This window comes from Giraffa tippelskirchi, chromosome 4 (genome assembly GCF_054371585.1).
Source record: "Giraffa tippelskirchi isolate mGirTip1 chromosome 4, T2T-mGirTip1v1.2.pri, whole genome shotgun sequence".
NCBI lineage: Eukaryota > Metazoa > Chordata > Mammalia > Artiodactyla > Giraffidae > Giraffa > Giraffa tippelskirchi.
The window spans coordinates 80,237,631-80,250,084 of record NC_137278.1 but is presented as its reverse complement, the minus strand read 5'-3'; the positions used below and the strand labels follow the sequence as shown (position 1 = coordinate 80,250,084).

Sequence of the window (12,454 nt, the reverse complement as noted above, 5' to 3'; positions counted from 1 at the left end):
CAAAGGAAAGTTCTTCTGATAAACTCATAGCATGCTCTTTTTCATTAGATACAATTCTAACAAACCTGATTGCCCAATCTTCTGGCCACCAGTGCAACAGAAACAAGCAGACAGAGGAGGCAGATATAAAGGGCTAGACTTCAAAACCAAGAAACGTGCCTTATCATTTTATCTTAATACAATATATTGTCAGTAAATGTTAACTGATGTAAAGAGAAGCAACTAGAGGATTCCCTGACAGTCCAGTTAGGATTCTATTAAGTCGCTCAGCATGGCCATCAAAGAGAGATGGGAGTGGGGGGGGAGCGGGGGCAACTAGTGGCACTGAGGGGGGAAAGGTCATCATTTAGAGCCTTTTTCTAAGAGGCAGAGCGACGTTTCTTTATTTGTCATGAGCTGCTGAAGGCAACTTATAACTATTAGTTACATTACGATAACTATCCTACTCTTAGCATGCTATTTGAGATGAAATGCATTTGAGAAATACTTACAGATAATGGTTAAAACAACTTTGGCAATTTAAATAGAATTTTAGAAAATTTACCTCTATGAAATCCTTTATTTTCCAAAGTCACTGAGTATCTTATATTATTGTATCTACCTGTGATATCCAACCAATACCATTATCAGCCATTATGTTACTATTCATCAAATTCTATACAAGAAATTTAAACAATTTTGCCCAAATAAGGTTTCACTTAGCTTCAGATTCAGATTGGATATCAGTTATCAAGAAAAAGGGGAAAAACAACTACTTTGGATGCAAATTCTTAAAATCCTTTTCATTACACTTGACTATTTCAGGTTTAGTTTTTCAAAATGTCAAAGACTAGATATTAGAATTCTAATTCAGAAAAATGAGTACATAACACTACTCCTCTACCACATTCCAAATCAAACCTGAATCTTACCAGTCTTCAAGAGCTAACTCCCAACCTACAGAAGACCACATTAAATGATTCTATGGTGAGATAACTGGCAAAACCCAGTTATCTGGGTTGAGGGGGGCAGTTCCATAGGACAAATCACTAAGTTTCTTTAAAAAGTCAGGGGGGACAAGGAAAAAAATAAAAAAGAAGTGAAGGCAGAACCTATAGACATAAAAGAAGTTTGAGACATATCAACTAATTGCAACATGTGAAACTTATCTGTTATTAAGAAGCTATTATTAATATTGTTAAGAGATGACAATGGTATTATGATTATATATTTATAAACTATATTAAGGCATATTTTAAAATCATGTAATTCATACAGGGCTTCCTTGGTGGCTCAGCAGTAAAGAATTCACCTGCCAATGCAGGAGGTGCGGGGTGATCCCTGAGTTGGGAAGATCCCCTAGAAAAGGAAATGGCAACTCATACCAGTATTCTTGCCTGGGAAATCCCATGGACAGAGGAGACTGGTGGACTACAGTTTGTGGGGTTGTGAAGAGTCGGGCATGACAAGAACTAAACTACAGCAACAATTTATCCATATCAAGTACATAATTCAAAGATTTTTCTTTAGTAAATCCACCTAGTTGTGCAACCATCAGTATAAATCAATTTTAAAATATTTCCATTACCCAATAAGACTCCTCACACCCATTAACTATTAATCCCTCCTCACACACATACCAGCCAACTAATTCTCTTTCTGACTCTGTAGATCTGCCTTTTCTGGACATTCCACATTAACACAATCATCTGGCTCCTTACACTTTACAATTTTTAAGGTTCATTAATGTCACAGCATGTGTCACAGTTTGTTTCTTTTTATTGCTGAATAGTATTCCATTGTATTGTATAGACATATTTTGTCTATTCATTTACCAGTTGATGGGCAGTTAGGTTGTTGCCAACTTCTGCCTGTTAAGAATAACACTGCTGTGGACACTTGTGTGTAAAAGTTGCTGTGTAGGTAGATACACAAGAGTGGAATTGCTAGGTCATTATGGCAAACTAATAAACTTTTCAAGAAATTTTTTAAGTGTTTTAGATATATTAGCTTATTTAATCTCTACAACAGCCTTAAGAGGAAGCTATTACTATTATCTCCATTTTAGGGATGAGGAAACAAAGGCCCATCCAAAAAGCTTAAGCAATGTGGTCAAGCCAGATGAGAATCAAGGTAGCTTGGCTTTAGAGTCTGTGGTCATAACCACTGGGCCATATACTTCAAGCTCACTGACAAGTTCAACATTTCTCACAGGACATAAACAAATTAAAGAAATTTAATATAAACATTCAGGTGACTTCTAAGAACATAAAAGGAGAGAGTCCAATGCTAATTAAATTTAAGTGTATATCTCATAACAAATATATGGTAGTAATTCTCATTATCTCTGATTGGCAGAGTAGGAATACATTTGTTTCTTTTTATTTAACTGTATTTTCATTTATTAGTGACATATATATATGTGTGTGTATATATATATATAAAAGGCAGTATTTAAGATTAACATAAAACAAACAACTCACTAATCAGAAAGCAAATGACCTGATGAACAATAAGATTTTAAGTTCCTAATTTTTTAAAGGACATTTTAAGATGTCCTGAGTGAGTACTATGCGTCGACCCTAAGTTGAGTGCTGTGGACATAAATCTGATTACAACTTAGGAACAAAGAAAGGCAACTCTAGAATCACAGCTGTGGGAAAAGGTACTCCTGTAGTAGGAGGCATCTTAATTGGAGGAGGGGTTCGGAAGAAAGGTTTCCTGAAAGAGAAGGTACTAAACTGATTTGAGGGAATGGTGTATGAACACACTGCTTCTAAGCACTCTTTCATCAATAACATAGCCTCTTCTTAATGATTAAAAATGGAGGCCCTGCTTCAAATGTCAAACCTTTATTTTTCTGTCAGTTTGTCAATTTTGAATATCCACTAAAGAATAGGAGTTTCAGAGAAAAGGAAAAAAGCCTTGTCTTGTGATGTTAGAATATAATTAGAGCATAAAAAAATCTGTAAATACCTATAAATGAGAAAGCATTTTTTAAATTCATTATATTCGAGTATAGTTTGATCACAGTCAGTCAACACATCCTTGAAACTTCATCCTAATAGCACTTCTAAGTCTACTGATGATCAAAATCAGGGGTGGGCAAACTACAAGCACAGGTGGCTTGGTTTGTTAAGAATGATTTTTCAGCAAAGAATAGTTTTCACGTTTAAGGAAAAAGAAAGGGAGGAAGAGAGAGAGAACCATATACAGAGACTACATGTGGTCCAAAAAGCCTACAATATTTTACTCTCGACCTTTATAGAAAAAGTTGTCTACAATTAAAAAAAAATATTACTGGATGGATCTGTGGCCATAGAGAAAGGCATCACCAGAAAGGCACTACCACTGAGGTGGAACTCAGTCTAGACACTAGTCCACTTCCCTCCTTATGAGGGGAGGGAGAGACAGGGGAGGGGAGGGGTGTCTAAGAGTATGTAGTTAGTTCAGAGGACACGGGTTCTGCAGGGAGTGGGGGGAATTCAGGGACAGAATACAGCTGAAGCAGATGAAAAATAGGGAGTAGTCCTGGGGCTTTACAAGCCACTCCAGGTGGAAGGCAGGTATTCCAATATTAACGACCCATAAAATGTGAGAGTTAGGTTTATTGAGGAAACTGAGACTCAGAGCTAGTTACCTGCCCAAGTTCACAGAGCAGGAGTACGGGTCTGCAAATACCAGATCCCAGTTCCCTTCCTTCCACTGCAGCACACTGCCTCTTGTCACTGGACAGAGTTAACCTGGACAAACACCACTATCAGTGTGCGACAAGTGAGCTCAATGCAGTCCAGAGGGAACAAAGTCTCCTCCGGAGTTCCCCTTCCTCCTGCAATTATCAGCGGTTTTTCAGGGAAGGACTGGGCAAGGTGCCTCCAGGGCTCAGAGACGTGAAGGAGCAGACAACAAGAGAACGACCGCCCGAAGATACCCCCCGCTGAGAGCAAGAAGAAACACCGAATTTCAATGGATTTACCTGGTTCCAATTTTATTACTTTAATTGCTGCCAGTTCACCGGTGTTAACATTCCGTGCCTAAAAAAGAAGAGAAGATAACTGTGAAAAGAAAGCTTTTATAAAAACTTTATGAAATGCTATTTTAGCTTACTACTTATATTGTCAATTATTCAGAATGTTTTTTAAAGCAAGAACTGCAAAAGTGATTTATATTTACAAAACAGTATATTCTGCCCAATGAATTTAAACATCAATCCAAGTATAAATTTAATGATGATGATGATAATAATAGCAGTTAACAGAAACCCAGATTGTAGTATATCCAGACACTATTCCAAGTGTTTTTATATTAATTCATTGAATTTTTACAGCAATCTTAAGAGGTAGGTACTAATGTAATAATATCAATAGTATTCTCGTGTTGCAGATGAAGAATTTGAAGCACAGAAAACTTGCCAAGACCGTATAGCTAGGGACAGTGCTGGGATTTGAACCCAGGCAGTCTGACTCCAGAGCCGGAGTTTTTTAAGCATTACATTCCACTGCCATTCATTCAAGTTCAGTTCAGTCGCTCAGTCGTGTCCGACTCTTTGCGACTCCAAGGACTTCAGCACACCAGGCTTCCCTGTCCATCACCAACTCGCAGAGCCTACTCAAACTCATGCCCATCACGTCAGTGATGCCATCCAACCATCTCATCCTCTGCCATCCCCTTCGCCTCACACCTTCAATCTTTCTCAGCATCAGAGTCTTTTCAAATGAGTCAGCTCTTCCCATCAGGTGGCCAAAGTATTGGAGTTACAGCTTCAGCATCAGTCCTTCCAATGAATATTCAGGACTGATTTCCTTTAGGATGGACTGGTTGAATCTCCTTGCAGTCCAAGGGACTCTCAAGAGTCTTCTCCAATACCACAGTTCTAAAGCATCAATTCTTCGGCACTCATCTTTCTTTATAGTCCAGCTCTCACATCCATACATGACTACTGGAAAAACCATAGCTTTGGCTAGATGGACCTTTGTTGGCAAAGTAACGTCTCTGCTTTTCAATATGCTGTCTAGGTTGGTCATAGCTTTTCTTCCAAGGAGCAAGCGTCTTTTAATTTCATGGCTGTAGTCACCATCTGCAAGTGATTTTGGAGCCCCAAAAGTAAAGTCTCTCACTGTTTCCACTGTTTCTCCATCTATTTGCCATGAAGTGATGGGACTAGATGCCATGATCTTAGTTTCCTAAATGTTGAGTTTTAAGCCAACTTTTTCACTCTCCTCTTTCATTCAAAGAATTCTGAATTAACTAGCTTTAAACTTTTAACTTAAAAAAACTTTAGAATATGAAAAGCAAACACCTTTATATAAATGTAAAAACAAGCTCCTCATATCTGTTTAAACACATCTGACAGTATAATGAAATCAATTCAATACAAACCAAATATATTTTACAAGCCACATATTAAAAATAAAAACTATTTAAAAAATCAATCATAATATTAGATTGCCAGTGTTTAAAAGTGTAATTACATGTAAGTAAGCAGAAATTGTCTTCTCAATTTGTATAAAAATGGCAGCTATTTTTATAAATTTAAAATGTTTTATAATTGAATCAAAAATTTCAAAATATTTTAAACTACGAATAGAAACTTAAATTGATTTTCATATCAACTAATGAAGGCCAATATATGCAATTCACTCATCACAGAAAAATTCATTCATGTGATGAGAATTAGTCTTAGTTGTAACACTTCTTATTAATGGACTGGTAAAGCTCAGTGAATCACCCATAAGGGATGATAACAATATTAACAGTGGACTCCTTCTAAGAATATTGGGGCATTAAAAAAATTCAGTTTCTAAGGAGATATATATGGGACACAGTCACTGCTACAACATATAAATAAAAATTTAACCTTTAAATTCAAAAAACAACAAAGGTATTAAAAATACAAATTAAGAAAAATTAAAATTAAAATTTCAAGGGAAGTTCTGAACTTAGCAGTAAGTTTTTGAACTATAGGCAGGTCAAAACAGATTTGAACATTTATTTCAAATTAACTTGATTTCCATTACATGAAACAGACATTTCCAATAGTGTCACAGAAGTATTTATCATTTTCACCAGGATAAGAAGATGTGTATATATATATGTATATATATATATAAAAATATAAATGGAATGGAAATAAAATCAGAGTGTCATTCTGGGTGCATTTTGTAAAGAGGATGGAGCAGAGTGCAAAATATCCATTATATCACAACAACATTAGTCATAAATCTCCTCAAACACTATGAGAACACCTTGCCTTTGCTCACATTGTGATACCTTTTCTCTGTTAGACTTCTCCTTGACACTTTGTCCTTTAATCTAAATCTTTTTTAAGCACTTCTCCAATAAAATAAGACACCACTCTCTAATTCTCAATTCTCCATTTAAAAATCCTGAAATAGTTTTATTTTCTGTTTACTGAAAAATAAATTCAGAGTCCGGGTAATTCCAAATGAAGGAGCAAAAAAAAAAAATATGAACTCAGAGAAAGCTAGGATGACTTTTTACAACTGAAATTCTGTTTCCAACTGACCACAAGAGGGCACACTTTCATTGACAACACAAGTTACACAAAGTGTCCAAAATGGCTGCAGCACACAATGTACTCTTCTAAAAATAGATTCATTAATAGTTAACACCAGCACATATTTAACAGAAAAACTATAACACTAAACTACTGGTAAGTAGTTTACAAGAGTCAATTATTTACTATAGGCTTGACTTATGAATACTATTTTTCAAAATTTAAATTAGAATTTTCTAAAGGGGTAACAAGTTTTTAAATTATGGTTCTTTAGAGTCAATAAGAAAACAAGACAGCTAATGATTACTATTCTTTTTGCCTTCTGAATATTTTCTAATATGTAACTTATTTGACAGAAATATGATAATTCACAAAAAGGGAAGAAAAAAACCTCAGGAAACCTGAATTTCTGATCTTTACCACATCATAATCCTTATGTTTATTAATGAAAGGTGCTCAACATTATGATTCATCAAGAATCTTGGGTCTTCCAGCTAAAATAAGTCATATTTTGCTGTTTCTAAATTCACAGTGGCCAAGATTACACACAAGTAAATTTAAAAATACCAACTCTAATGCTCTGTACCTGCTATTCTTTTTTCAATCACCTAGAAAAACTGATTACAGAAAAATGAGAACAAGGTAAATATTTATAAGTACTATAAAGCATATAGTTTAAAAATTTCTAATTCAGTACCAGTAACATGAGGAGGCCTTACAAACAGCTCTGAAAAGAAGTGAAAAGCAAAGGAGAAAAGGAAAGATATTCCCATCTCAATGCAGAGTTCCAAAGACTAGCAAGGAGAGATAAGAAAGCCTTCCTCAGTGATCAGTGCAAAGAAATAGAAGGAAACAACAGAATGGGAAAGACTCGAGAACTCTTCAAGAAAATCAGAGATATCAAGAGAACATTTCAGGCAAAGATGGGCTCAATAAAGGACAGAAATGGTATGGACCTAACAGAAGCAGAAGATATTAAGAAGCAGTGGCAACAATACACAGAAGAACTATACAAAAAAGATCTTCATGACCCAGATAATCAAGATGGTGTGATCACTCACCTAGACCCAGACATCCTGGAATGTGAAGTCAAGTGGGCCTTAGAAAGCATCACTACGAACAAAGCTAATGGAAGTGATGGGATTCCCATTGAGCTATTTCAAATCCTAGAAGATGATGCTGTGAAAGTGCTGAACTCAATATGCCAGCAAATATGCCAGGAAAACTCAGCAGTGGCCACAGGACTGGAAAAGGTCAGTTTTCATTCCAATCCCAAAGAAAGGCAATGCCAAAGAATGCTCAAACTACTGCACAATTGCACTCATCTCACATGCTAGTAAAGTAATGCTCAAAATTCTCCAAGCCAGGCTTCAGCAATACATGAACTGTGAACTTCCAGATGTTCAAGCTGGATTTAGAAAAGGCAGAGGAATCAGAGATCAAATTGCCATCCGCCGGATCACTGAAAAAGCACGAGAGTTCCAGAAAAACATCTATTTCTGCTTCATTGACTATGCCAAAGCCTTGACTGTGTGGATCACAACAAACTGGAAAATTCTGAAAGAGATAGGAATACCAGACCACCTGACCTGCCTCCTTAGAAATCTGTATGCAGGTCAGGAAGCAACAGTTAGAATTGGACATGGAACAGCAGACTGGTTCCAAATAGGAAAAGAAGCACGTCAAGGCTGTATATTGTCACCCTGCTTATTTAACATATATGCAGAGTATATCATGAGAAATGCTGGGGTGGATGAAGCACAAGCTAGAATCAAGATTGCTGGGAGAAATATCAATTACCTCAGATATGCAGATAACACCACCTTATGGCAGAAAGTGAAGAAGAACTAAAGAGCCTCTTGATGAAAGTGAAAGAGGAGAGTGGAGAAGTTGGCTTAAAACTCAACATTCAGAAAACTAAGATCATAGCATCCGGTCCCATCACTTCATGGCAAATAGATGGGGAAACAGTGGCTGACTTTATTTTTTGGGCTCCAAAATCACTGCAGATGGTGACTGCAGCCATGAAATTAAAAGACTCTTACTCCTTGGAAGGAAAGTTATAATCAACCTAGACAGCATATTAAAAAGAAGAGCCATTACTTTGCCAACAAAGGTCCATCTAGTCAAGGCTATGGTTTTTCCAGTAGTCATGTATGGATGTGAGAGTTGGACTATAAAGAAAGCTGAGCACTGAAGAATTGATGCTTTTGAACTGTGGTATTGGAGAAGACTCTTGAGAGTCCTTTGGACTGCAAGCAGATCCAACCAGTCCATCCTAAAGGAGATCAGTCCTGGGTGTTCATTGGGAGGACTGATGTTGAAGCTGAAACTTTAATACTTTGGCCACCTGATGGGAAGAGCTGACTCATTTGAAAAGACCCTGATGCTAGGAAAGATGCTGAAGGCAGGAGGAGAAGGGGATGATAGAGGATGAGATGGCTGGATGGCATCATCGACTCAATGGACCTGAGTTTGGGTAAACTCCAGGAGTTGGCGATGGACAGGGAGGCCTGGCGTGCTGTAGTCCATGGGGTCGCAAAGAGTCGGACACGACTGAGTGACTGAACTGAACGTGAACTTTACAGATCTGCCCAGGGAAGAAAACTGAGGATAAGCATTCTCAGCTTCTAGACCTAGTCTTCTGTCACAGCACTGATTTGTCACCATTCCCACGTGCTCTGAAGTAATGCTCAGATCAGTCGCTTTTGAGTTCAAAACTCTTCAGGAATACACCCCATTGCTTGAAAGACATGATCCAAATTCCTTACCAGAAAATTTAAATTATTTACTAAATACAGCATTTTATAACAGCTTTATTGTGATACAATTCACATAAAGTTCACCCTTTTAATGTGTACAATTCAGTCATTTTTAGTATATGCACATACTTATGTAACCATCCCTATCTAATTTTGAAACATTTTTATCAACCCAGAAAGAAACCCCAAGACCCATTAGCAGTCACTCTCTATTCCTCCCCCTCCCAATCCTTGACAATTAACACTGGGTCTACTTTCTGTCTCTATGGATTTGACTAGTCTGGATATTTCACACAAATATGATCGTACAAACTGTGGTCCCTTGTGACTGGCTTCTTTCACTGAGCATAAGCTTTTCAGGTTCATCCATGTTGTAGCATATATCAGTACTTTATTCTTTTTGTTGCTGAATAATACTTCATTGAATGAAAATTCCACATTTGTTTATCCTTTTACCAGTTGAAGGATATGTGGGTTGTTTCCATTTTGGGCCATTATGAATAATGCTTTTATGAACATTGTGTGGATCTATGCTTTCAGTTCTCTTGGATAGAGAGCTAAGAGTGGAATTGCTGAATCACATGGTAACCTCTGTTTAGCTTCCTCAAAAACTGTCAGACTTTTTTCCAAAGTGGCTGCACCATTTTATATTATTGCCAGCAATGTATGAGGGTTCCAATTTCTCTACAGCCAAGCCGATATATATTATTACCTGGCTTTTTAACTTTATAGTTTTCCTCATTGATGTGAAGTGGTATCTCTTTGTGGTCTAATAACTCACTAATGACTAACAATCTTAAGTATCTTTTCATATGCCTGTTTGTCATTTGAATATTGTCTTTGAAAAAATGTGTATCTAATTTTTGCCCATTTTTAATTGTGTCATATTTTTACTGTTGACTTGTAAGCATTCTTTATAGATCCTGATGTAAGTCTCTTATTAGTTACATGACCTGTAAATATTTAATCCCACTCTGAGTTGTCTTCATTTCTTGATGGTGTTCTTTGAAGCAAAAAATTTTTTTAATTTTGTTAAGTCAAACTTTATCTACTTTTAGTTGCTGGTGCTTTGGTTATTACAGCTGAGAAACAACTGCCTGGAAACCAAGGTTACAAAGATTTTTTTCCCTATGTTTTCTTCTAAAGAGTTTTATAGTTTAGCTTTTCCATTTAAGTCTATGACCCATTTCCATTTAGGTCTATGACTTTTTCTATGGTGTCTGGCAGGGCTCAAATGTCACTCCTTTGCACGTGGATAGCCAGCTGTGAAGTACAACATTTTAACTATAAAACTGTTTACTATCTGACCCCTGTCTGTATTTCCAGTCGTTCCTTACTTGGTACTTTATGCTCTAGCCAAACTAAACAACTGCCCAGCCCCAGCGCTATCCACACTTTTACCCTCTGGCACTTACTGCTTAGACAAACACTTTCCCTAAACTCCCTCCCCTTGGCCTACTTCCTAGACATCTTTTAAAGCTCACCTTAGGTTATTAACACTGCCCACAAACCCTTCCTGACCCCACTTCAAGTTAGGCATCCCCCACACACACTCCCAGAGATCCTGGGTAACCCTTCTCATACAGGAGTGAGTTTGGTTTGGAAAATCCTGCAGATCTAGAGCTGATCTCAGATTAGAGGAGCTCTTGGAAACCATTACATTTCTAAGCTGTCCCGGAATTCAGTTTGGTTCAGTCTTTCAGAAAGCATTCATTCTAGCACTGGTTTGGGAAAAGGTTTCTCTGAGATGATTTCATACTGACTACTAAGTTATCGCTAACTATCGGAAAAGTATTCCTTGAGTGTGACAATGGGAGTAAACAAAATCATCAAGAATAAACTACTAGTGGGAAAAACATGCTATATACTATATAAAGTGAGTTAGATAACTGTCAATAACAAACCTGATCATCTACTATATACCAAACACCTTCTATCTTCAAAGCTTACTGTTTAGAAGGGGCTGTCCAATGTGAATATATATATATAGAAAGGTTCCAAGATGGGAGTGAAGAAATGGACAGTTTAGTGCTGGCTCTGCCAGTAACTAGCAATAGGATCTGAGTTAGTAATTTCCCTGTGTCTTCTGCCCTCAATTTAAAAATAAGAGGAGAAAAAAGAGACTATTTCTAAGTTTCCTTCTAATTCTAAAAGTAGGTGTTTACATCAAATAATTTAAGTCTAAATTAACAGATTCCAAATACTAAACCAGTTGGCTGGTTATACAAGGATCATATGAGGAGCTGAAAAATAAAACAACAAAAAACGCTGCCACTGATTTCTGAACCAACAGGTTTAGGACAAGACAGGAATCTGTATTTAAAGCTACTGAGGTGCTTCTGATACTCAGCCAGGTCCGGGGAACTGGCTTAAGGCAGTATGCCATGTGAATTTTCTAAAATATAAATACCAACTTCTAAGTTTGGAAGGGATGGCTTTATGAAGGAGATACCATTTAAGCAGAGGTTTGAGAGATGGGCTGGATTAAAACAAACACAGAAGCAGGATAGGAAAGAGGGCACAGCAAGAAAAGCATGAGCAAAGGCACAGGGTCAGAAAACAGAGGCTATTTTGGGCGCACTGGGCGGGCCAAACCTCAGGGTGTCTCCCATAGAAATGCTCCTTCCCGTATAAATGCTCCCTTTCAGAGAGAAATGGTTAACCCAAAGCTCCTGTTGAAGGAATAGTTTTGTTTGCTTTTCCACAGTTACTCAGACTAAGTATGAGCCTACTAAAAGGGCAACCAATTCTATAAGAAGACTGATAGCCAGGGTGACAGACATTCCTGGTTTGCCCAGGACACTCATTGGTTATGCCGACTGTCCTAGCAGAATTACTAGTAGGGCCCACTTTCACTCTCAAATTTATAATTAAAATTTTATTTAACTTGGATAGTAAACTATAAGGTCACTCTACCTTCGTGACCTGAGCTGACATGAAAAAGGAGATAGGCCAATCAGATTATTGAAAATAGAGGTCAGCAAGCATGACTGTTTTTGTAAATGAAGTTGTACAGGAATGTGTTCATTTGGTTAAGTATCATCTGTGGCTGCTTTCACAACAAAATGGTAAGAGCTGAGTAGCTGAGATAGAGACCATATGGCCCAGAACCCCTCGAGTATTTACTACCTGGCCCTTTACAGAAAAAACTCGCTGACTCCCACTCTGAATCAATACTGTCCAATAGAATTTTTTG

The 12,454-nt window shown here is 37.2% G+C and overlaps 1 protein-coding gene across 26 annotated transcripts in view; it reads right to left on the bottom strand.

Annotated features, from left to right (window-relative positions):
- Window positions 1–12,454, bottom strand: part of MAP4K3 (mitogen-activated protein kinase kinase kinase kinase 3) — a 179,354-nt gene that overhangs the window by 120,144 nt on the left and 46,756 nt on the right. For all 26 annotated transcript variants that reach the window (XR_014051553.1, XR_014051552.1, XR_014051550.1 and 23 more), the window contains one exon: window positions 3,956–4,013. Coding sequence is in view for 12 of the 26 variants with exons in the window: in XM_081483169.1 (XP_081339295.1) it covers window positions 3,956–4,013 (58 nt within the window). In the remaining 14 variants the exon portion in view is untranslated. The remainder of the gene's footprint in view (window positions 1–3,955; window positions 4,014–12,454) is intronic.